The following is a 27,431-nucleotide window of genomic DNA, read 5'->3' on the forward strand; positions in this document are numbered from 1 at the left end:
GCCGTAGTGACGTCGTCCTGAATATAGCATTAAAAAAATATGAAATCTTAAATTATGAGATTATTGAAATCAATATACATGAACATAAATCACTACTTCTGAAACTTACTTGTTTGTGATGGTGCTGACATGATTACGCTCATGATAAGTCCTTGTACTTTTTGGCTGCAGAATTATATGATCTTTACTCTTTTAAGTATTCTTCTCACTATTCTCCTCATTATCTAATTGTCTTTATATAGAGGGAAATTTATTTGTTTGTTGATTGGAGATTAAAGATAAAGGAAAGTTATTTATCTTTTTTTTATATCTTTTATCTTTTATTGGATAATGTAATAGATTTGATTTATTTGTTGTTGTTTGGAAATTCAAAATAAAGGAAGATTGATGGTTTATTTATATATCTTTTATCTTTTTTTTTTTATTAAAATGCTATTTTTATAGTTTGATTTTATATCGTTTGATTAAAATTTTAACTTTAAAGTTTTTTTTAGGACATATATTTTATTATAAGTTATTTAAAATATTAAAATTCTCTTAAATCAAATATATCGAAGATTTTTTTATGATTTTAAGTAATTTATTTTATAATCTTTTTAAATTTATTTGAATTCGATTTACTTTATATATTTATGGTTACATAAAAGATAATGTATAATTTGTAGTGTGTAAATATATTTGAAGTTATTTTTTATTATTATATTAGTAGTTTATATGTTTTTTTTATATTTTAAAATATAGTTAAAGATAAAATAAGAATACTTATATATTTAATTGTATTTTTTATTTTAAAATATAATTGAATATAAAATAAAAATATAAAATGTTTACGCAAATTACAAATATATATATATATATATATATATATATATATATATATATATATATATATGTATGTATGTATGTATAGGTTTAATTAAATTTGAATTTACGATAAATTTGAAAATTTTTATGGTTCATTAAATTAAATTACATTTTTAATTGAATTTTTAATGTAACTATGTGGCTCTTAATTGGTTGATATTACTGTTTTCTTGTCTGTCACCTTCTACTAATGTTGTCACCAATAAAATTAAAATATTAAAAATTTATGATTTTCATAATTTTTTTTTATTTTATAAAATTATAGAATTATAATACAATTAAATATATGTATTTAGTCATGGTAAATACGAATTCTTTTTTCTCCAAAATTTTATTATATTTTTACTTTTAAATTTTAATAAGCATTTTAATTCAATCAAATTATTTGTTTTTCGAATTAAACACCTTTCATTAAATGTTTGAGTTGTTTATGTTTTTTAATATGTTTTTGTTTCAATATTAAATGAAAATGTGTTTGGGAGAAATAAATCAAATGTTAGAATTAAAAGACAAAAAAAAAGTAATTTTAAAAAAGTATTTTTTTATAAAAACATGAATATCATGAATGCACGCATTATTATGTTATTAAATGTATTTTTTTTTATGCAACGTGTATGATAAAAAAAATAGAAGAAAAAAAAATCGATGGGATATGATTCTGTTACATCAAGTTTTTGTTTTCAGCAAGGTTGTGTAACTATTGAGAACATTATTTTTGGACTAGTGGTCAATGGATTAAGTCTTACCTAGTGCATAAAATGTTTTGGTTGTTTTAATTATATTATTATTGACGAAAAGTACTTATATACGTAAGGTTAACTTCGTGAAAATCGAGTTAATTCGTGAAAGTCGAGTAAATTCGACTCGTAAACTCGTAAGAGTTTATTTCAGATGAAAAAAATTATATAAATAATATTTTAATTCAAATAAGTCTATAAAATTATATAACTTTTAGTAAATAAAATTTATAGTTATATTGTTGATAAAAATAAATATTGTAAAATATAAATACTTGAATTATTGTCTTTTTTTGATGCATTTCATTAAATATATAATTTTAAGCTCGAATAATCGCTCTAAACTCACGATTTTATACGATCTTACCGATTTTACAGTCGATTCTATTGAGTTTACACAGAAAACGAGTTTACTTCCAAGTTAACTCGGAAGTTATGTCTGAAAACATAAACTCGTAAGAGTTTACGAGTTAACTCGAGAGTTTGATAATCATACTTTTATGTTTATATGTTAATGGTAAATGATATAATCAATTGAATGTTGATAGTTTGATGGTTGATACGGTTGTTGGATACTCAAAGAGAACGAGGTTCAAACCTTGGTTAGTTTGTTATACACCTGATGCTTGTGTTAACGTTGGGTGATGTTATATGTAAAACATGTTCTGTTGATCGTAGTTGGTTGTTGGCTATGTGGCTTGATAATTGTTTGTCTTTGGTTAGAAGAATTAATTTGATTTTAAGTACTGTTGTACATAATGGTAGTACTATAGGTATTAGAAGGTGAACATGGCTTAATCATAAAACTGGAAGAAAGCCACATGTTTCTTTCGTTGTTTGTGGATACTAATAATAGTGTGTGAATGTTTGATGCCGTGTGTTGCTTTTTAGTCGAGGATAATTGGCTGTGTTTGAGGAGTTAGTTGTTTTGTTAGGATATTGTTAACTACTGAGCTTGAATGTTTAGATAATGTGAGATACTGTGTGTTTTATTTGAAGGATTCGTTGAACTGTGATAGGAGTCGTGCAATCAAGGTGGGGTGAAGGGTGGTCTGTGGGAGGGTTCTGTTTGTTTGTTTCTTTTCTTTCAATGTTGTTTATATAATGTGGCAAGGGCTCTGTTAGTTATGATGAGTTATGGCAATGCCAAACCATCCTTAATTGTTTTAATTGCCCATATTTGTTCTATTTGATTAGTTGATTGTAGGATATCTATTTTTGTTATGGATTTTTTTTGTTGGTAGAATTTTGAATTCCCGTTCCAGTTACTTAGTTTTGACTCTTGGTTGATCTTGAGCTTAAAAACTTGTTCTTCTTCCCTGGTTTCAAATAAATCTCTATTTTTTATTTAGGCTTACTGGAACAGAATGTCAATAATCTTGAAATATCTATGGCTTAGATACGTTCCTCATTTGCTTCAGAAGTGTGGAAGTAACAAAGTGCACCAGGTCAGAGTGACCCCTGGAATGCTATACTTATACATTGAACAAATTTAAAATGATTTTTTAAAATTTTTTGTCTTTAACTGACGTATGATGTTTTTGATAATTACCGTCGTGCTCCAAAATTGTAGAAAAAATACTACTTATTTTGTATCACTTTATACTAACAAAAACCTGCATTGCACATAAAAGCAAAAAAGAGAGAAAAAAATTTATAGTCATTTGTGTGTATTTAACTGAAGGGACTTCGTTGAAATAAATTTTACCAAGTACACACGCAATTAGCACTTTTTTTAAATGAACCAACTTGACATGTTTGAACGAAACTGGAGACAAAATAAACTATTAGTGTGTTTTGTGTGTGTGTGTGGGTGGGGTGGGGGTGGGGGTGTGGGTGTGGGTGGTTGGGTGTGGGGTGTGGGTGCACTAGTGCAGAACGGGCTATAGACGTCCGTTCTGTGGGTCTTTTGACGTCCGACCTCCAACGGACGTCTATGTGGGTGATGTCTATGTAGACGTCCGTTGTGTCAGGCCGGACGTCTATATAGACGTCCGTTGTGTCAGGCCGGACGTCTATATAGACGTCCGTTGTGTCAGGTCGGACGTCTATATAGACGTCCGCTGTGAACCTCTCGGACGTCTATACACTACTACAGAAAGGGCTTTATTAGACGGGTTATTTAGGGTTATTTACGGGTTATTTAGGATTACAGGGTTTGGACGTTTGTTTGTGCACTGCAACACGTCTGAAGAGCAGATTCGAAATGAAAATGGAGGGAGATGGAGGAGTAAACGACCTAAAACGTAGGCCAAAAACGCCGCCCAAGAACACGCTACAAACTGCACAAAAATGCACAAAAAACGACTTTTAATCGGTTCAAATGAAAGATATTTCATCACTGAACAATTTAATCGGAATAAAAGTAAGATTAAATGGTCCAAAACAGATAAAAACCAACCTGGAAATGCAAGGCGCAGAGGGAACTCTCACGGGTTCGCATAACTCCTCGCGGGTTCGCGTTTTGGTTAGTGAGTCCTTATTTTAAACGTCTTTTGAACGTCCGTCCTGAAGGGGGACGGACGTTTAATATATATAGACGTCCGTCCCCCTCCAGGACGGACGTTCAAGAGGCTGACAGAGTAGTTGAACCAGTCAGCCCCTTGAACGTCCGTCCTGGAGGGGGACGGACGTCTATATATATTAAACGTCCGTCCCCCTCTAGGACGGACGTCCAAGGGGCTGACAGGTTCAACTACTCAGTCAGCCTCTTGAACGTCCGTCCTGGAGGGGGACGGACGTTTAATATATATAAACGTTCGTCCCCCTCCAGGACGGACGTTCAAGGGGCTGACTGGTTCAACTACTCTGTCAGCCTCTTGAACGTCCGTCCTGGAGGGGGACGGACGTCTATATATATTAAACGTCCGTCCCCCTCCAGGACGGACGTTCAAGAGGCTGACAGAGTAGTTGAACCTGTCAATCCCTTGAACGTCCGTTAGAGGGGTCGGACGTCTACTGTATTATAGACGTCCGGCCCCGTCTAGGACGGACGTCTCCACACTCAATTATTTACATTTATGCCACCGGTCAATTATTTACGTTGGGGTTTTGGTGGACGGACGTCTATGAGGTGACGTTAAAGATCAATTTTGCACTAGTGGTGGTTGGGTGTGGGGTGGGGGTGAGTGGGTGTGCGTGTGCGTGTGCGTGTTTGTGCGTGTGTGTGTGGGGGAGTGTGGGTGTGTGTGTGGGTGGACGTGTGCGTTGACGTGTGCGTGGACGTGTGCGTGGACGTGTGCGTGTGCGTGTGCGTGTGCGTGTGCGTGTGCGTGTGCGTGTGCGTGTGCGTGTGTGTGTGTGGGGGTGTGTGGGGGGTGTGTGTGTGAGTGTGTGTGGGTGTGGGTGTGTGTGGGTGTGTGTGGGGGTGGGTGTGTGTGTGTATGTTACGTAAATTTGATTTTATGTTATGAATATTGATTAAATATGTTTTGGAATTAATGTTATGTGGTTTCGGTGTGAATTTCGGATTATTGTTATGTGGTTTTGGGTGCTATTTCATTTTACTGTATATAATATGACTGAACGGCTAATACAACAAGTGATGTATATAATGTGTATAATAATCCTAAAGTCATATATGAGACCTTTATTTATACTAATTGTGATATGCTTTTACCTTTCGCTGGCCTAATAACAGTCCAATCATACCTTAATCTGTATTAGGGACTTAATGAACTATTATCACTGATAATCTAATCATATTGTTAGGTCATACTAGGTGGACGACTTAGGTGTTCGACCTAGGTGGACGGTCTCAAAAGACAACTTGGGACGACGACCTAAATGAATGGCCTAGGTGACGGTCTAGAAGGACGACTTGAGAAGATAACCTAGATGAATGGCCTAGGTAAACGACTTGGATGTTCGACCTAGGTGGCACATTGTTCCAAAACAAAACATATTATACACACTAGTGTGGCAGACCGTATACATATTGGTTAAGAACTTTAACCTATATATCAAATTAATTTAATTGAGATCGATTTAAAAACATGTATGTTGAAAATATTTTATAAAAACATTATTTTATAATGAATACAAATAAATATTATGATTGAATTATTAACTGAGATAACTCTAAAATAATTTTCTCTTAACACACAAGTAAATTAAAAATTTTAAAGAATAAAAGATCTTAACTAAAAAAGTTGTAACATTCATTTTTTTTATAATAGTTAATTATTATAATAATCATCATATATCCCATATAAAAAATATATAATACCGTTATTCTAAATATAATTATAACATCAAAATATATATATATATATATAGGGGTTTGCTAACGCGCCTACGCCTGTTTTTCAGTTGGTACATTTTAGCGATGTGTACCGGATTTTAGTAGACAAAAATACCCTTATATATCATGGATTCTAAGTTTTAAGGTTAAGGGTATTTTAATAATTTTCATTCTCAAAACTTAAAAAAAAAAAAAGAAACCCCGAAACCCTTGCTCACCTCTCTCATTCCTCTCAATCCTTTCTCTTTCATCTCTCTCACTCCAACCTTTTCTCTGTCATCCCTATTGTAGTCCCAATTGAAAATATCAGAAACACTTGCCTTTAAACAATTTGCCTTTGTAAAGAGTTGAGTCATTGACATATTCACCTTCAGGCAAAGGTTCATTCAAGATCTCTTCAATTTCACCATCTTCACTAATTTCTCTAATTTCATCATCTGCATATGTTGAATCATCATCTCTAAAAGAAAACCCTCCAGGCCAATTACCAATTCTTTCGGATGTCAATTATGCTTGTGAAAATTAGATAAAATTATATACGACAAAAATTATAAAATGAAAACTCATTATAAAGTCATTTTTTGTAAGAAATTGTTTAACAACGAGCGTTTCTGATTTTTTCCAGGCCAATTACCAATTCCTCTGATGTCATTATGCTTGTGAAAATTAGATAAAATTAGATAAGACAAAAATTATAAAATAAAAACTCATTATAAAATCATTTTTTGTAAGAAATTGTTTAACAAGTATTTCTGATTTTTTCCAGGTCAATTACCAATTCCTTTATGCTTGTGAAAATTGGATAAAATTAGATGAGACAAAAATTATAAGATCAAAACTCATTATAAAATCATTTTTTTGTAAGATTGTTTAACGGCAAGTGTTTCTGATTTTTTCAATTGGGGCTACAGTAGGGTGTTTCTGATTTTTTCAATTGAGACTCCAGTAGGGATGACAGAGACAGTAGAGTGTTTCTGATTTTTTCAATTGGGACTACAGTAGGGATGACAGAGAAAAGGTTAGAGTGAGAGAGATGAAAGAGAAAGGATTGAGAGGAATGAGAGAGGTGAGCAAGGGTTTGGGGGTTTCTTTTTTTTTTTTTTTAAGTTTTGAGAATCAAAATTATTAAAATACCCTTAACCTTAAAACTTAGAATCCATGATATATAAGGATATTTTTGTCTACTAAAATCCGGTACACATTGCTAAAATGTACCAACTGAAAAACAGGTGTACGCGCGTTAGCAAACCCCATATATATATATATATATATATATAATTTAAAAGTTAATTAAGTTTTGAATTCAGATAAATTTGAAAATATTTAATTAAGTTTCTTATAAATTTTTTTATCTTTTATCATTAAGATTTGATTTATTTGTTGTTGATGGGAAATTGAAAATAAAGAAAGATTGATGGTTTATTTTATATAACTTTTATCTTTTTTATTAAAATATTATCTTTTTCTAGTACAGATATTTTATTATAAATTATTTAAAATATTAAAATTTCCTTCAATCAAATCTATTGAAGATTTTTTTATAATTTTAAGTAACTTATTTTATAATATCTGCTATAAATTTATTTGAATTCAATTTACTTTATATATTACTTTATATATTACTTTATAATATCTATTTTAAATTTATTTGAATTCGATTTACTTTTTATATTAATTTATAATATCTGTTTTAAATTTATTTAAATTCGATTTACTTTATATAAAAGATAATGTATAATTTGAAAGAAAATTTGTAGGCTGTAAATGTGACACCCGGGCATTGACGAGGTCGGGGAGTGAATCGTCGTTGCAAGGGGCATGGTGCAAAGAGCACTAACAAGTAGCGGCTTCTAGCAGGCTTCCAGTAGAAGGAGCACATGGACGAATCGAACATACACCAGAATGAGAGGGACTATACAGTTGAAGGATAGCTTAAAGGGATTGATTTGGCTACTCATATCACCAAAATGCATTTGCTTTTCGGTAGCCTGACCTATAAGAACTCCATGATTAAATGTGCGTAAATAAAAATATAAATTTTTTACGAAAAATTGTTATAAATTTATAAATGTATAAATTATAAATATAAAACTGAGGCTGGAATAACAAATTTAAAGATTTTCAATTGAATCTTTTATAAATTTTTTATGATTTATGAGTGTTTTCATCTCATGATTGACTTATTATATATTTTTACACCATTAAAATAATCATTATAAAAAAAAGAAACAACTTAGAGAAAAAGATAAATTAATTTATCCATTTAATAAAATAACCAAGTTTCATTGTTTTGAATACACTGTTAAATCTAAAACATGATTTTCTAAACTCTTAAAAAAAACTGAAACTATCATTAAGCCTATATATGAATAAGCATAAATGATCCTTGATTATAAAAACACCATCTTGATTAGATCTTTCTTTTTTAGGCTGAAATCTAACCCGTAACTAATACTACTGCAGATACACATTCAATAAAACAATCAAGAACATTGCGTATAATTTTGTTAACATAGTCATTCACCAAACAAATAATTCATCATAGTATTTATTGATAGTCAAAACACCTTTACAATAATGTTACACTTCAAAATACAAAATTTTCATCACACTAATTTATTTTTCACTGACTTATAAAATTTCAATAAAATGTTCCCTATTTTAAATTCTTGAAATAGTATACTAAACAAAAAAAAAACTAATTATGAAACTCTTCTTGCTAGTCTTTTAGGGTTCGCAGATTTTGACGACACATGGGGCAGGTCTGATTGGTGCGTAGCCAGCGCGTAATACATTTTTGATGAAAGAAGTGTTGACATGAAAGTGTGTAGCACTCCGCATTAAGATCGAATTCATCCAAACATATGCAACAACAACACTCAGTCCGTGATACCGTAGATTTCTTCAACAACGCGTCAATGGCTTCTTCGGATGCTGCAACCGTTCTTAAAGAAGTGTTGTTATCAGTAACATTGATCACAATCCACAGAGGAACTTCTGGGTGTCGAGATTCCGAAGAAGAAGCCGCAGCAGCAGCATCGATTTGGAAGATTTCTCGAATTTGATTAGCAGTGACGTTTACTATTGTTTGAATAGTGTGAGTGCAGAAAGATCTAAACGACAACAGTGACGATAACAGTGTCCTCAAGAAATGTGAAGCTTCTTGGAAGAAGGTTTGGCTCGTTATAAGAGTAGAAGAGCGACTTACTGAAACTGAAGTACTTTCATAAAAAACTCTAATGTGGCATCTGAAACGAGTTCCAGGCATCAGAACATTGATATCATTCTCTCCAAACAGAGATATGTTGTGAGAAAAACGTCGATTCATCCTCAATGTTAGCATGCTGTAGCAGTGACGTGGTCCTGAATATAGGATAAAACAATATGAAATCTTAAATTATGAGATTATTGAAATCAATATAAATGAACATAAACTGCTACTTCTGAAACTTACTTGGTATTTCTGATGCTAAGCCTGTGAGTATGCTTTCTATTGATGAGAAATCCATGACTGATCTTCGTTTCTGAACCGGAAAAGCTAAGTATGATCTTTTCTCTTTCTCAATATTCTCAACAAATTAGCTTTCTATGTGGAAATTGTCTTTATATAATGATTTCTTTGTTGCTTGGAAATAAAGGAAAGTTAGTTGTTTATTCTTAATATCTAATATCTTTTATCTTTTACTTTTTATCTTTTATAATAATGTGATTCATCCTTTTAGCATTTAATATAACTTAAAAGGTTATATTTAAAATATTTTGTTCGATATAGATATACTCTTATGATCGAGATTTTCAAAATATTAAAATTATCTTAAATCCTGTTGAAGATTTTCATGATTTTAAATACTTCTTTTATAATCTCTGTTTTAGATTTATTTGAATTTGATTTATTTTATAGTAGTACATAAAAAAAAATAAGGCGTGATTTGTACCGTTTTCAGTTAATATATTTACACTTAGTTTTTTTATTCATTATATGCATAATTTGTATGTTTATTTTAAAATGTAGTTAAAGATAAGAATATTGATAGGTGTAATTTGTGTATTTTTTATTTTAAAATAAATTGAAGATAAAATAAAAATATCAAATATTTACGGTGAATTGTTATAAATTTATAAATTATAGATAGAAAATATGAGCTGGGTACATTATCTATTATTTATTATAAATTATAAATAAGCTTTTGTGTGATAATAATAATAATAATAATAATAATAATAATAATAATAATAATAATATTATTATTATTATTATTATTATATATTATTTATGTAAAAACCTATTTTTTTTAATGTTTTTTAGCAAGTTATAAATTGACTTTTATGTATTTTATGCACACCAACATGTTAATACCTAAAAAATGTAAATAAATATACATTAAAATGTTTATATGTAATTACTAGGTTTAAATACTTATTTCGTCCCTATGTTAATAGGTGAATTTTTGTTTTGTACCTAATTTTAAAAATAAAGACATTAAGTACTTATGTTATGAAAATTGAGTAACAGGGTTAATTTTACTTAGAAGTAACATAATCTTTATCTTCTCTCTCCTCTGCTGAGTTTTTTTTCTCTGACCAGCTTTTTATCTTCTCTCACCTCTGTGTATTCATTTGCGTATTATCATCTTCTTTTTCTAATTTCCTTTTCCTCTAAATTTCAAATTCACCAAACAAAACTATTTTATTTTATATTCATTAAGACTATTATTAAATTCATTTATTGCTTTTTTTATTGCACCCATCAAAATTATATATCCTTTCCTGTATCCTATAGTTTTAGTTTTATTGAAGCTCATGTTCAAACTTCCGTTTATAAATATTTTTTGAAATGATAATGTTAAATTGATTTAAATTCATTAAACATTAACATATTTTATTACATTTGACAACAAAGGAACATTTAATAGTAGTAGAAAGACTTTTATGGTAAATTATACATTTATATTAAATTATGTTTAATGTTATATCTACGTCAAATTTTCAGAGTTAATTTGTCTGGTTATAGCACAATTTATTGCAGGAACTGTGAAACTATTTTTTTTTATCATATATCAACTATATTTGATAAGTTGAAATTGAATTTACTTAATTTCAAAACAAATTTGTGAGCATTAATTGCCCTTGTATTTTACTTCAATTTAATAAAATTTAAATAAAAGTATTCTTGTCGCTCTGTGTCTGATTTTGGTAAAGAAAATATTTATGATGTATGGATCAGTAGTTGTCTTTTTACTTTTATATGTTTAATTTAATTTATAAATTTTAAATAAGTTATATTTTTCATTGTTGAGAATTTTTTCTGAAGATAATGAAAAAGTTTCAAACTGACCAAAGACTTAGAATATATCAAACACTCTTATGTTCACTAGTAAAAAAACACCTTTTTAACTCGTGATATATGCTCCAGTTTTGTAGAAACCAAAGCATTTAAAGATGCGGTGGCAAATTGGAAATTAAGATGAAGTTATATGCTTCGGGTATACAAAAAACCGAGGCATAAAACGTTTACGACACCGGTTGATGAAGGACCGAGGCATAAGGATCTGATACTGCTTCGGTTGATGCAGGACCGAGGCACAAGAACCTGCACGTTTTCCAGTAAAGTAGGGCAGAAAGAGTTACGACCTCGGTTAATAACAGAACCGAAGCGTAATGTGTTGCTCCTTTTCAGTGAGCCACTTCTACTCTAAATGTTTCATTTTCCATTTCCCATTTCACGTTTCACTTTCCCTCATCCCCTCCCTCCTCTCCTGCAACCCCTCCCATTCTCCAGTCCCCTCTCCCTCAACTCCATCATTCTCTCACCAGATGACTTCTCCCTCTGCATCCCCAGGACGGTGCGGCGACGGTGCGGCGAGGCGAGACGAGACGAGATCTGACGAGACGGTGACGGTGACGAGACAAGACGGTACGGCGACGGTGCGGCGAGGCAAGACGAGACGAGATCTGACGAGACGAGGCGTTGACGGTGACGAGACGAGACGGTGCGGCGATGGTGCGACAAGGACAGATCCCGCGACGGTGCGGCGAGGCGAGACGGCTCGCGACGATGCGGCGAGGCGAGAGAGCTCCGACAGCGCAGCGAGGCGAGAGAGATCTCGACGGCGCGGCGAGGGAGCTCGCGACGGCGCGGCGAGGGAGCTCGCGACGGTGCGGCGGGAGCCCGCTACGGTGCGGCGGGAGCCCGCTACGGTGCGGCGAGACAGCCCGCGACGGCGGCTGCAATGGCGGAAACCCTTTTCTGCGTTTTTTGGTTTTTGATTTTTGGTTTTTGGTTCTGTTTCTTTGCAGGTGAATGTCAAAATGGATCTCTGATTTTTTATTTTTGGTTTGGATCTCTGATTTTGGTTTGGATCTCCCGTCTGCTCTCTCTGCTTCCTGTTCCCCCTTCTTAGACATCTGAGTTTGTTTGTCAAAGTAATTTTGTCCAAAGACATGGATGAAGAAAATTGCAGAAAAGAGAAAGAAGTTTAACCACAAAGAGAATAAACAAACGTAACAACACTGATCTCGGTTCAAAATAAAAAAAATTAAAAACCTTTACTGCCTCGGTTGTCTGTGAACCGAGTCAGAATCTGAATCCTTTTGATTCGGTTCAGAACCGAGTCAAAAAAATCCATTCTTTTTACCTCATTTGAATATGCACCGGTCGTAGAACCGGTGTCTATAAGTGAAAATGACCGAGGCAGTATACCTTGATTGCACTAGTGGTTACAAATTTTATTTTAATGATTGATTCAGAAAAAGAAGGAAAAATAAATACATTACAGTCAACTTAGAAGGAGATGCTCTGTTTTATTCCACTGCAATCATTCAAGCAAGTAGTCGAAATGCTGACAGGCTCCTTGGAGACAGCGAAACAAGCTTCCTCGAAAGAAAAAATGGTCAGGAAGAGAAAAAGCTGCAGCAAAGAGAGAGAAGATAAAAATTATGCGACATCACCATGAAATTAACGTTGTTACTCTGAACTTAACGGAGAGGACCTTAGTCATACAATTTTCAAAACATAAAGACTTAATGTCTTCATTTTTAAAACTGGGTACAAAATTAAAATTCACCTCTTAACATGGGGACGAAATAAGTATTTAAACCTAATTACTATAATATTATGAGAATGTTATAATATAGTAGTCATTGAAGATGTAATGTTATTCATTGGTATTGTGAGAGTATCAATACCAAAGTGAATAATGTTATTTTTAGCATAGTATCGATAGAGTTAGTTATCTAGGCTTTATTAATAATTTAAATCTTAAATAAGAATGTATTACGGGATGAAAATAAGATAGAAGTTCTTTTCTTCCCGCACTAGTACAGTAGAAGGAAATGGCCTCGGTTGTTTTTGGTTATAGGCCTCGATTGAGAAACCGATGCATATCCGAACGAGGTAAAAAGTCTTCCTCTTATGCCTCAGTTGTAAACCGAGTTAGTATCTTGTCTTATACTGTCTCAGTTGAAACATGAACTGAGGCAGTAAAGTGGTTTTTATTTTTTTTTTTCTGCCACATCTTGTGGAGCATGGGGAAGCAAAAGTGTGTCGAGAGAGAGTGGTTACACAAGCTTTGAAGACAACAAACAATTCATCTCTGGGAAGCTCTTGGCTCAACTTGGCAGCAATATCTCAACCCAATTTCCTGCTGGCAGCAATAACTTGGCAAATGCAGCAATAACTTGGCAAACAATTTCCTACAATATTTCAACCCAATATCCAATGAAATTGCCAGCAATATCTACCAATCCTATGCTCTCTCCTTCAAAGAACCTCTTCTCATTCAGTGCTTCCTGCAGGATCTCCAAAGCTTCCATGGCTTCCTCTGTGGTGCCTTCTCTCGCCCCTTCTCATCACTCCAGCATGCATTCCATAGGCAAAATCTACAAAAATAAAATTGAATTATGAGTTTTGAAACTGAAGGCAGAGAACCCAAAAACGCAGAAGCCCTCGCTGCCAAAAACGAAACCCTTGCTGCCAACAAAACCCTCGCCGCGCCACCGTCGCCGCACCATCAGCTCGCCCTTGTCAGTCTATCATCGCGCCTTTGGTTTTCCATCACCTCGCCCTTCGGTCCATCCCCTACGAAGGCGAGATCCACCGCCAGCCCCCAGCCGCCACCAACGAAGCCTGAGTCGCGCCTCCCACAATGTCGTCAAGCCCCAAATCGAAACCCTAAATCGAATCGCTAACGGAGACAAAGTCACGCCGCGGACAACCTCCCACCTCCACGAACAGGGATCGCACGCCGCGGAGACAAAGTCGCGGCGGCTGCCCCTACCTACGATAAATCACGTCTGAACCTGAAAAGAAACAAGGGAAGAAGAGATCTCGCCGCCAACATTAAGTTGCTTCTAGATTTTGCATGGATGGATAAGCAAGGGGAAAGTGAATTTGGATGCGTGCTCTGGATGTTGCAAGTGACGGGAGTAGTAGAGGATACCCGTTTTTGCATTTCGGAAGGTTTATGCCTCGGGTTAGAGGACCGAGGTATTTGGAACGTTTATGCCTCGGTTGGGTTAGAGGACCGAGGTAGTAAAAAATTAACCAGTTTTAGGTGGGACGTGACAGAACATCAGGTCTTGATTTTATTTTTAACCAAGTTAATTTGATTTTTATGCTTCGGTTTTTTTATAACCGAGACGTATAAGTTCGTCGAAATTACGAAAATGCCACCGCCTTTACATATGCTTCGGTTTTCTAAAAACCGAGACGTATGACCCGTGTTCTTATCCCTATTTTGTACTAGTGCCGTAAGAACCTATACGTTAAATACTACTTAAATTGAATTAGTTCATGAAATTTATATGAAAAATATGAATATTAAATGTATCGTATATACAAAATTATTGAAACTATAAATTAGTATATAAAATTAGTAGATTTTCTTATAGACGATTTTACCATAAGATAATATATGAATAGAATTTGAGCTATAAAATCAATAAATATTTTAAGCAATATTCCATACAATATATAAATGGATGTTAGTATTAAATGTTAGAACTCAATTTATGTATTTCGTAAGTAACTTAGTTCTAGTATTTATATAAAAAAGTTTACCAAGTTGTTGATATATGGAGATAGACAATTTTCTATTTTGTACATTATTTAATAAATGCGAGATATTTTGATAATGCTAAATCTACTACCATATCTTTTCAATATATTTGTTTTCTCAATATGATAAATATAACACTAGAGATGATTAAAATAATAGTAATAGGGATAGGAATCATAAGGATTTTACAAAATGCATGAACTGGAATTAAATGTTCTAAAACTAAATTTGGAAGAAGTTTAAGAAAATTGAACAACTTACGAAATAATTTAAATAAAGTAAATTTAACTCATCAAGGTAGTTTGAGCAAATTCAATCAAATTAAAAGACTCTAAATTATTTTCAAATTATTTAAACTATTTTAATTATTTGAATTATTACCGATAAATATTTTATTTTAGAGTATATTTCTAAAGATTTCAATGCCTAAATCGGCACAATTATACATAAAAGAGATAGTAAGATTGCACGGTGTGCCTCCGAGCATTGTGTCAGATAGAGACTCAAGGTTCACTTTTAGATTCTAACAAATTCTACAGGAAGTTATAGGTAGCAGATTACGAATGAGCTATGCCTATCATCCTCAAACCAATGGACAATCTAAAATAACTATCCAGTCGTTACAAGATCTATTGAGAAATTGTGCGTTGGATCATCTAGGTAGTTAGGATGAAATACTTCCTCTAGTAGAATTTACTTATAATAACAACTTTCATGCAAGTATAGGTGTGACACCTTTTGAGGCTCTGTATGGCAGACAATGTCGAACTCCGTTATGGTGGTATCAATTATGATAGTGAAACAATTTTCATAGGACCTGAGTTACTACATCAAACCACTGACAAAGTAAAGTTGATATGGGAAATAATGAAGGCTTCTTAGAGTAGGCAGAAGTCGTATGCTTATCAAAGGAGAAGACCATTGGAGTTTGCAGCTAGGGGTCATGTCTTCTTGCAGGTGATTTCACCCACTGGTGTGGGAAGAGCTCTTCACTCGAGGAAACTTTCTCCTAAGTTCATTGGTCCATACCAAATTATTAGACGAATTGGACTAGTCACTTACGAGATTGCTTAGCCCCCTCAATTGGCCAATCTTTATTCAATCTTTCTTGTTTCTCAGTTAAGAAAGTATGTACTTGATCCTTCTCACATTCTAGAAGTAGAGGAGATTCAAGAGAGGATTTTTAGTAAAAGTACAATCAGTTGGTATAGAAGACCATCAGACGAAGCAGCTTAGGAAAAAGACCATCAACTTAGTCAAAATGGTTTGGGATAGGAGAACATGGAAACTAGAAGAAGATATGAAACAATCATACCCCCATCTGTTTTCTTGAAGCGTATAATTTTCGAAGTCGAAAATTTTTTGTTATTTGAAAGAATTTAAGAGACATGTATTTTACCTTAAGGAATAATAGTACTTCTTCCACAAAATGATTTTCTTTAAATAAATAAATAAATAACACAAGTGGACAAAGAAGCTTTCGATGATTGAAAGAGTAGATGGCCGAAACAACTTTCGATTGTGGTGGATTAAAAAACTAAAAAAATTAAGTAATAAAAATAATAATTTAAAAAAAATGCCATTTATGGCTTATAAATAGCCAAGGGGAAAGTGCCTCAAAAATCAAGTTAGAAAAGGAGAGAAGAAAATTAGGAAAGAAAGGAGAAAAGAAAGAAAATTCAGTTTTTAGTTTGCAAAAAGAGTAGATATTCTGAAAGGTTACTGGGAACCATCTTCGACCAAGAAAAGAATTTTGGAATAGAGGTAAGGGAAGCTAACTTTTCTAGGTTTTTATATTGATGATATAATATTGTTGTATAACTATCCATGCATTTGAATTTATGTGTAAACATTGTTAATGAAAAATCTTTTGTGATCTTGCATTGAACCTGTGAATAGGAAATTTATGAAAACTAGTTGAGGAACACTTTGACTAAGGAAAGACCTGGTACTTAAGTTGCCCATTGAGATGCACCTCTCTTTCCTAGAAGTCTATTCAACAAGCTTTACACTTATTTCATTGGTAAAATCTCCGATTTCACTTTATTTACTATTAAATTACAATGAGATTGCTTTTCTAGGTCTTGAACAAATTATACATACATTGTTAAGTTGTTATGCAATATACTTAATAAATTGATATGAAAATTTGTGATTAATTCATTTTATTGGCTATAAATCGATGAATGAATCTGAATATGGTATGAGTCTCGTGGAGAGACTTTGTAGTGACATTGTATTAGTGTACACGTTGATGTTGGGAGTTCTATCGTTAAAGGTTATCCTAATACTCTAATAGTCATCCAGTCTAAAGTAGAGAATGATAACTTATGTGGTGGAAGGGCTAGAAGGTCCTAGTCTATAGGCCGGTTTTGGACATAAGCGTTAACGGGATAACCTTGTAGAGGGCATGGTGTATGTATTGGTGATTTCTTTGTAAAATGTAGTATGGACCCCATAAGTGCAAGACCTCATGATTTTGCATCAATGTTTTATTTGGATGGTCGAGTCTAATATGATTATATTATGATAGAATGATTGAGTCTAATATGATTATTGCATGATAATATAATTATTTTTATGTGTAAATATTTATGAATATTTTATGAATGATCTTGTGTATGTTAGCTCATCCTTACTTGTTTATGTTTATGTTGACAGTTATGTTTGTACGTATAATGTGTGTTATACCGGAGTAAATGAGGAAATAGCATTTGATCCATTACAAGTGAAGAAAGAAGTATAAGAATAGTAGAAAAAAGTTTGAATTATTTTTATGCGTGTTTTATTTGAGATATAAAAAAAGTATACATTTTATGTGTGAACTTCTTTATATTTTCTTGTGAACTATTGTATTAATGATGCAATATATTAACTATGAAATATTAAGTGTGAGAATAAATGTAATGTTAGAAAACAAATAATCCACCATAATATTTATAGATACTGAAAACACCTTTTACATGAATGTTACACTTCAAACAAGAAAGTTTTCATTAGAAATTATACTAATTTCTCAATGTGATCTTCGACGTATAAAATCTTCTCTATTTTAAATTCTTGAAATAGTATACTAACCAAAAGAAAACAAAAAAAAACTAATCACGAAACTTTTGTTGCTAATCTTTTAGGGTTCGCACAGGTTGGCGACACATGGGACATGTCAGACTGGTGTGTAGCCAGCGAGTAATACACTTTTGATGAAAGAAGTGTTGACATGGAAGTGTGTAGCACTCAGCATTGAGATCGAATTCATCCAAGCATATGCAACAACAACACTCAGTCTGTAACACTGTAGACTTCTTCAACAACGTGTCAATGGCTTCTTCGGATGCTGTAACCGTTCTTAGAGGATCTTGTATTGCTGCATGCATGCTGTTATGAGTAATATTGATCACAATCCACAGAGGAACTTCTAGGGGTTGAGATTCCGAAGAAGAAGGAGCAGCATTATTAATTTGGAAGATTTCAAGAATTTCATCAGCAGTCACGTTTACTATTGTTTCAATGATGTCAGTGCCAAAATGTGTGAGCGATGATGACAGTGGCCGTAACAGTGTCCGCAAGAAATCTGGACCTTCTTGGAAAAAGGTTTGGATCGATATAAGAGTAGAAGAACGACCTAGTTCTGGAATTGAAGTATTTTCATAAAAAACTCTAATGGTGAATCTGAAAAGAGCTCCAGGCATCAGAACATTGATGTCATTTTCTCCTGACAGAGATATGTTGTAGGAAAAATGTCGATCCATCCCCATTGTTGTCATGCTGTAGCAGTGAAGTGGTCCTGAATATAGCATAAAAAATATGGAATCTTAAACTATGAGATTATTGAAATCAATATACATGAACATAAACTGCTATTCTGAAACTTACTTGGTATTTCTGATGATAAGCTCGTGATTATGCTTTCTAATGACAAATCCATGACTGATCCTTCGTTTATGTGCAGGAAAAGCTAAGTATATGATCTTTTCTCTTCCTCAATATTCTCAGCAAATTAACTTTTTATGTGGAAATTCTCTTTATATAATGATTTCTTTGTTGGTTGGAAATAAAGGAAAGTTAATGGTTTATTTTTAATATATTTTATCTTTTATCTGTTATAATAATGTGATTCATCATTTTAGCATTTAATATAACTTAAAAGATTATATTTAAAATATTTTGTCAGATATCGATGTATTGTTATAAGATTTTTATAATATTAAAGTTATCTTAAATCCAGTTGAAGATTTTCATGATTTTAAATACTTATTTTATATCTCTGTTTTAGATTTATTTGAATTTTATTTACTTTATAATTACATAAGAAATACGGTGTGATTTGTTTTGCAGCTAGTTTCTTATTATATGCGTTACTTATATGTTTAATTTAAAATGTAGTTAGAGAAAAGAATATTTATAGGTGTAATTTGTATATTTTTTATTTTAAAATAAATTGAAGATAAAATAAAAATATGAAATATTTACGGTGAATGGTTATAAATTTAGAAACTGTAGATATAAAATATGAGCTGGGTTAATACATACATTATCTATTATTTATTATAGATTATAAATAAGTTTTTGTGTGAGGTCACCTCATATTATTATTGTTGTTATTATTATTATTATTATTATTATTATTATTATTATTATTATTATTATTATTATTATTATTATTAGGGATTATTTATTTCAAAACCAAATTTTTTTAAAGTTCTTTAGCAAGTTATAAACTGTAAATTTGATGTTTATGTACACTAACATGTTAATAATTAAGAAATGTAAATAAATATACATTAAAAAGTTTATATGTAATTACTATAATATTCAAATAAGATGAGATGAGAATGTTGTAATATAGTAGTTATTGAGAATGTAATGTTATTTATTGGTATGAGAATATCAATACAAAGCGAACATTGTTATTTTTAATATAATATAAATATCGAGTTAGTTACGAAGGCTTTATTAATAATTTAAATCTTAAATAAGAATGTATTAAGGGACGGAAATAAGATAAAAGTTCTTATCACTCCTTTGTGAACCTATACGTTGAATACTACTTAAATTGAATTATTTCATGAAAATTTATATGAAAAATATGAAGATTAAATATACCATATATATAAAATTGTTGGAAGCTTAAAATTAATAGTTTTTTATATACAAATTTTAACATAAGATAATATATGAATAGAATTTGAGCTATATAAAATCAATAATTTTTTTAAGCAGATATTCCATATAATATATAAAAGGATGTTAGTATTAAATATTAGAACTCAATTATGCATTTCGAAAGTAACTGAGTTCTAGTATTTATATAAAAAAAATGTTAGTTCACAAGTTGTAGATATATGGAGATAGAATAAATATTTAAGTTATAGGACAATTTTCTATTTTGTACATTATTTAATAAATGCCAGATATTTTGATAATGTTAAATTTACTACCATATCTTTTAAATCTAATTTGTTTGATAAATATAACACTAGAGATTATGAAAATAATAGTAATAGAGGGATAGGAATCACAATAAGGATTTTATGAAATGCATGAATTGGAATTAAATGTTCTAAAACTAAATTTGGAAGAAATTTAAGAAAATTGAACAACTTATAATATAGTTTAAATAAATTAAATTTAACTCATCACTGTTTCAGCAAATTCAATCAAATTAAAAAAACTCTAAATTATTTTCAAACTGATTAAACTATTTCAATTATTTGAATTATTACCGATAAATACTTTATTTTAGAGTATATTTCTAATTTTGTAATTTGCATAAGTCTAGTTTTCTATGAGTAATTTAATTTTTAAATATTAAATTAATATATAACATAATTTAGTTCAATTCACTAATTTTTGATAAGTTTAATGACAACTATAAAAATTACATAAATGGAGAAAATGGTGATGTCAATAATCATTATTACAATACTTATGATGATAATATTATATTGATGTGAGTGAATTAAAAATGGTAATAATTAGAATAAAAGCACTGGTGATTGAATTAAAATATGAATTTGTATTTTGGACAATACATTTCGTAATAATCTAAAACTGAAAATGAAAACTCTAAACTAGAAAATAAATTTGAAATTTTTAAATTTACAAGAATGACAGGTTAAAATTATGAAGTACAAGAAAAAACTGTCCGAGACCAAATGAACAGACTAAACCCATAAAGCTTTGGTCCAATCATTATTGGACTTATTTGACAGAATAGTGTATAATTGTTTTCCTTTTAACTTTAATACAATTGTAAAAGAATAAACACGTCCTGTAAAAGTATACTCTTTTTATATAGGAGTAAATGAGATTAGATATTTTTTAAAATATATATATATATATAATATATAATAGTCTTATATGGTTAGAAATTGAGATATAAGACAATTTAATTTTTTTTCATTTTTAAGATAATTTTTAAAGATATTGTGACAGAGTTAAATACATAATGATTAATCTTAAATGTTTCACTTGAGGGAATTGTAATTAGAATATTGACATTTAGAGTTGATTTTTTCAAAATATCTTTTAAAAATAAAATCATAGCAAAATTTCACACGTAATGTCATTCAATATAATTGAAATCAAATTAAGTATCTCTACTATTTTTCATCCATTTAATTTCATTTTCCATCTTTCTAATTCATGGCATTGGAACAAAGGATAAATGCTTTACGGGCTTATAATTAAGAGTTAGAAGAAATCAAACAGTGAGATATTACAGAAAACATAGTGAAGTCTATTTCTGGCATTATTTTCTTTAGTATTTTTTTAATTAAACCTAAAATTTGATTTAAATAATTTGCATAAGTGATTGAAGTATCTTAGCTACAATTATGTTTTTACCATTCTTTTATAATCTTAGGTAGATCAATGGCTCGAACCGGAATTATTTTCGATAATTATAAAATTACTTTTAATAGTTAAAATTACATAAGAAAACAATTAATTTTGTGATGCTACATGTAGCATCTCAAATATCTCACACTTTGATAAATCATAATTCCTTGATATTAACATTACATTTACGGTAACATCCCGTAATCTCACCCTTTAAAATTTTCTAGTTGATATAAGTCTATACATGTAAAAAAAGTCCTAATTATAGCTTGAGTTCTTCTACTTTATTCTTCTATCTTCCCTTCCTTGGCACTGAGTCAAACAATATTCTTTCATCTGCTCCCGTATAACGAATTATACGATCATCGCACATACCCAAACACAAACAAGTAGGGGTGAGCTAGACATAAAAGCATGTTATTCAACCTCACACGACATGCAAAAATAATCACTCAAACATGGTAAAATGACATCACAGGACTTGTTACTTTATAAACCGACTCGACTTGTTACTTTATAAATCGACTCGTCCGGACTAGAATGATTACCGAGCTATGGCGGGTCTTGCACTCGTGGTGGCTTATGAAACTTGGGCTTCCCCACCCTACCACACTCACGAGATTAATCTGTTATCACTCACCCTGGGCCATACTGGAAGCACCCAAGACTAGGACCTCCTGCTACTCCTCACCACATGGTTCAATCCTCTCTACAAAAAAGAAAGACCATTGGAGTTTCAGGATAACCCCCAAAACTGAGCTACCATGCAATCATTCTACACACCACCAGGACACCACCATGTATCCTCTCCTTGAGGATCATGGAATTACGTCCATGAACCATATTGTCACTTTGAAACTTAACCCAAGACATGAATAACCGGATACCATCATATTATCACAGTGAATTTAACATATCTCATACATTCACATACTTCCCACATAAATCACATCATTATAGTTCACAACCATGTTCAGATGCATAAATTCAAATCCAATAAAATCCAATCATTTCAGAAATCATACAAACTGAATATATTCTAACAAGATATATTACACAATAATTTAATAATACATAATCTGTTCAATAGGATTTAAGTTAAAAACTTGTCGAGTAGACTTCTAGGAAAGAGAGGTGCGTCACAATGGACAACTTAAGTACCAAGTCTTTCCTTAGCCAAAGTGTTTCTCAACTAGTTTTTAACAAATTTCTTATTTACAGATTTAAAACAACAGCATATAATATTAACACCGAAATTCAATATAATTAAATTTTCTAATATATAATATATTGTATTACCCATCTTCCAATCTTCAAAATACAACTACACATAAAATTTAAGAATATAATTATTCAAGATTTTACTCAATTCAAATAACTTTACTATCTTGCAAAAAAATTTCTCTTCACTCATATCATTAATTAAATATTTGAACCCATCAAACTAATTAACAACATGTTTAGATCATGTGGTAAAATTTTCAGTCCAATCCAACGGTTAAGAAGGCAGAACTCATAATTTTGTATAAATGGTCCAAAGACAGAAATTAAGCAATATTGAGATCACTAAGAAGATACGAAATTAATATCTCTAAATCTATAACTTCAATTTCAAATCTGAACGGTCAAAGTAATTAACTATGTGTTAGAAACTACATATTAAAATTTTCGGTTGATCTAACGGTTAACTAGATAGATATTGAGGTTTTACCGAGGTAACTCAGGGACAGAATTTTAAGTGGTTTTTGGTTATACTCAAAATGCGGAACGAATTCCTCTAAGCACAGAAATCTAATTACAAATTTGAACGGTCAAGATGACTTAATATGTCTTATGAACTACATACTAAAGTTTAGGCTCAATCTAACAGTAAATGAAATATATCTGAATTTTTTACCATGATAACTTAAGAACAGAAATATAGTGTTCATCATATTTTTCAAACCTTCAAAATTACTTTCTCGAAACATAGACTTCCAATTAGAAATCCGATCGGTCAAAGTGTAGTAATATATCTTAGGGATCATATATCAAATTTTTAGGTTGATCTAACGGTCAAATAGGTCAGAATCTATATTTTACCGAGAGGACTCAGTAACCAAATTATAGGGGTAATTAATTTACTCAAACATGCAGGATTTATTTCTCCAAGTAGAGACTACTAATTGATGATCCAAACGGTCAAAGTGAAGAAATAGGTCTTAGGATTCATATATTAAACTTTTAGCTAAATCCAAAGGTAAAAACAATTAAAAGGAAGGTTTTACCACAGTAATTCGAAAATAAGAAAATTATAATCATGAAAACTAAATTTATACAAGTGAATAGATAACTACCATTACCAAATATTTAACATGTTCATAACTCATATTCATGATCATAACATGTATAAAAATCATGTATAAGAAGGATCATGTTCCCCGAAAACTTCCAGAATTTCCCCTTTGCAACTAGAATTTCCTCCAACTCTCTTCTCTCAAAATTTTTCTAAATTTTTGGTGCAAGTTTCAGCCTTCCCCATGCTTTTAATTTATAGTCCAAAAATTTTACTATTCATCATTTTTTTTATATTATTTATTATTTTAATTTCACCACTTACATAATGGATTTACCACTTACATAATGGATTCACCACTTACATAATGGATTCATAATGGATTCCTTAATAATGACTTCAAATATGAATGTTTTCTCCATTAAATTTTATTTTACTTTTTTTTTTTACAAAGAGGTAGAAAAAAGTTTGAACCCATTACCAAAATTTTCTACCAATTAAGTTACCAAAATTTCTTATTTAACTTTACACATTTTATAAACTTATTATATTTATATTTTTGATGGATCTTACACTAAAAATAAAATAAAACATAACAAAGACGATTCAAATAATTCTATAAGTTCTTACAGCATATATTTAGATAAACTAGTTTTTACTGATTTGACAAGATTTTCACTGATTGGGATTAATTTCATGAGTTCGAAGAGTCAAATTCGCTTCAGTTTTTTTTTTTCAGAACCATGCTTTTTACCACAAAAAGTAGTGTTCTTTCAAGTTTTTCCATTTTTAGATCTTTCATTTTTAGATATTTTAACAACATGAAAATGAAAATAAAAAACAGAAAATAACGTGAAAACAAAATTGGGACAGGATTTGAAGTTGTGAAATTCATTTTGTCATTTCAAAATTGCAATATGAAAGAACCTTTGAAAGAGAATCCCGGAAAAAAGTTTTCTCTCTAATCCACCACTCATTTTCCTACCCATTCTCAAGAATAGTGGTATACCGTCGTTCACGAAACTCACCCATTTTCATGTCTCTTCCCATAAGCTTCGGCCGTTGAGAATGGACACAAAAATGGGTAGGTGGATGGAATGAAACAACTTCTCTCTAAGGTTTTGAAATCACAAAATGAAACCCGCAATTTCAAACTCTGCCCAATTTTGTTACCCCAATTTTGTTTCATCTCACTTCTCATTTTCTATTCTCATTTCCATGTGGATCAATCGTGTCAGAATTATTGCGTGAAGTAGCAGCTAAAACACACTCTAAAAGTTGGGAATTCGAATCTGTACACTAAAATTATAAAATCAAACAACAAATACAATTCAAAACTTATTTAAGAATAGAATTTAAAAAAGCCCATTGAAAATTCTGATTCATTCAAATTCAATGCCTGCAATACACCAACACTACACATACAGACAATAACTTTTCCTTCCATCAACCTTTGTTGCAGTAAATCAGTTCAATATATGTCTCAATTTTCATCCTCATTTGATTTTTTATTCAGAAGTAAACAACGGTAAAGTGCAATGAAAACATTACCTAGCCGACACAAATTTGAATATCAAACATGGCAGAAGAAAGCGAAGGAAGAGACAGTAAGGTACCTAACAACCTACAGAGAGCAAAAACCTGACAACATATTCGACCCTTTCTGCGTATACCAGACAAATATTTAGATAAAAGCTAGTGCACAAAAAGTAGAATTTAGAGCATCACACCCAAACTTGGATGCAATGGTTTGTATGATTATGATTATGCAATTCAAACATCTGACCGAGCTTCCTTCAAGCATGCTTGGCCTGAAAATCCTTCATGAAAGCTACCAACTTCTCAACCCCAGCCAAGGGCATGGCATTGTAAATGGAAGCCCTTATTCCTCCCACTGACCTGTGTCCCTTCAGCTGAACCATCTTCTCCTTAGCAGCCTCCTTGATGAACTCACCCTCCAACTCTGATTTCTCCAAAGTGAATGGCACATTCATCAATGACCTCACAGACTTCTCAACAGGGCACCTATAGAACCCTTTGCTCTCATCAATTGTAGTGTACAGAATATCAGCCTTCTTCTTATTATTCTTTTCAACCTCCACCAACCCCCCTTGCTCCAACAAATGCTCAAACACCAACCCACACATGTAGATCCCGTAACAGGGAGGGGTGTTGTAGAGTGAATTGTTATCATCGTGGATCTTGAAATCAAGCATCACAGGAGTGAGACCCTGAGCATTCCCAATGAGGTCCTTCCTGATTATCACAATGGTCACACCAGAGGGCCCCACATTCTTCTGGACGCCGGCATAGATAACTCCGAACTTTGACACATCCACAGGCTTCGAGCAGAAATTTGATGACATATCAGCAACCAAAACACCACTCTGAGGAACAGGGTACTCCTTGTACTCAACCCCGTGAATAGTCTCATTGGCACAAATATGCAAATACCTGGAACCCCGATTCTGCTGCAAATCGCCAAAAGACGGAACCTTTGTGTACTTTTCGGATTTCCCAGACCAGATCACGTTGGGTTTGCAGTACTTCTGCGCCTCCTTGGCCGCCTTGTCGCTCCAGGAGCCAGTGACGATGTAGTCGACGGCGTCGTCAGGGGAGCAGAGGTTGAGAGGCACGGCTGCGAATTGGGTTGTGGCGCCGCCCTGGAGGAAGAGGACGGAATACTCCGGCGGGATCTGGAGGAGGGTGCGGAGATCCGATTCGGCCTTTTGGATTATGGAGAGAAACTCCTTGCCGCGGTGGCTCATTTCCATAACGCTCATGCCGGATCCACCCCAGTTGTAGAGCTCGGATTGGGCACGGAGGAGGACCTTTTCCGGGAGGGTGGCAGGGCCGGCAGCGAAGTTGAAGACGCGATCTTGGGCGTGGGTGAGGGGTGGGGGTTGGGTGTGGAGCTGGGTGGTGCATTTGACTGTTGTTGGTTTGAAGGAGGTGGGGCGAGGGGAAGAGAGGCGGAAAGGGGTGGTGCGGGTTTGGAAGAGAGCGGTGTGAGGAGAAGTTGCCATTGACATGGTTACGGTGATGACGAAGAAGAAAATTAGTGTTTTGAGTTTGGTGTTCTTGGAAACGGAGAATGGTGTTTGAGGCAAAGATCTAAAGAAGGAGAAGCGAGCATTTATAGTGAGTCCCACATTGGGCATGTATTTGTTAGATTTCATTCAGTATTTGATTTTCTTTTTCTTTTTTAACTTGACAAAAAGAGTGTATAACATTAATTTTCTTTTATTTTATAAAAATTATTCACTTTTTTTCCTCATCATTGTTTTTATTTTCGGATATATAAATGCATGGAAAAATATGTAAGATGCAATTTTAATTTCTTATGTTTTAAATTTTATCATAGAATTTACGTTTTAAATTAGTTGCCTAAGACATCTTTTTGATTCATGTTCTTG

At 32.2% G+C, this 27,431-nt stretch overlaps 3 protein-coding genes across 3 annotated transcripts; all 3 read right to left on the bottom strand.

The window, feature by feature from the left end:
- Positions 1–8,563: 8,563 nt before the first annotated feature.
- LOC124843592 (uncharacterized) lies at positions 8,564–9,353 on the bottom strand. The gene is made up of 2 exons (XM_047320373.2): positions 9,299–9,353; positions 8,564–9,207 (listed from the first exon to the last, which is right to left on the bottom strand). Exons 1-2 carry the CDS (start codon positions 9,351–9,353, stop codon positions 8,564–8,566), a joined length of 699 nt encoding a protein of 232 aa, XP_047176329.2.
- Positions 9,354–18,019: 8,666 nt separating this feature from the next.
- On the bottom strand, positions 18,020–18,664 carry LOC148192077 (putative E3 ubiquitin-protein ligase RHA4A). Its single transcript, XM_088100512.1, has one exon. It carries the CDS (start codon positions 18,662–18,664, stop codon positions 18,020–18,022), a length of 645 nt encoding a protein of 214 aa, XP_087956638.1.
- Positions 18,665–25,492: 6,828 nt separating this feature from the next.
- LOC124843596 (phosphoserine aminotransferase 1, chloroplastic-like) lies at positions 25,493–27,191 on the bottom strand. The gene has a single exon (XM_047320376.2). The coding sequence runs from the start codon at positions 27,174–27,176 to the stop codon at positions 25,812–25,814; it is 1,365 nt and encodes a 454-aa protein (XP_047176332.1). The 5' UTR covers positions 27,177–27,191; the 3' UTR covers positions 25,493–25,811.
- Between the last annotated feature and the right edge of the window lie 240 nt (positions 27,192–27,431).

Source organism: Vigna umbellata, chromosome 10 (genome assembly GCF_029865625.1).
Source record: "Vigna umbellata cultivar VRB3 chromosome 10, Vumbellata_1.0, whole genome shotgun sequence".
Classification (NCBI taxonomy): Eukaryota; Viridiplantae; Streptophyta; class Magnoliopsida; order Fabales; family Fabaceae; genus Vigna; species Vigna umbellata.

Bases quoted from the DNA above. Each gene is read 5' to 3' on its own strand.
- LOC124843596 (XM_047320376.2), bottom strand. From the start codon at position 27,176: ATGCCCAATGTGGGACTCACTATAAATGCTCGCTTCTCCTTCTTTAGA.
- LOC148192077 (XM_088100512.1), bottom strand. From the start codon at position 18,664: ATGACAACAATGGGGATGGATCGACATTTTTCCTACAACATATCTCTG.
- LOC124843592 (XM_047320373.2), bottom strand. From the start codon at position 9,353: ATGGATTTCTCATCAATAGAAAGCATACTCACAGGCTTAGCATCAGAA. The intron at 9,208-9,298 runs GTAAGTTTCAGA...TCCTATATTCAG, and splicing joins CTTAGCATCAGAAATACCAA to GACCACGTCACTGCTACAGC.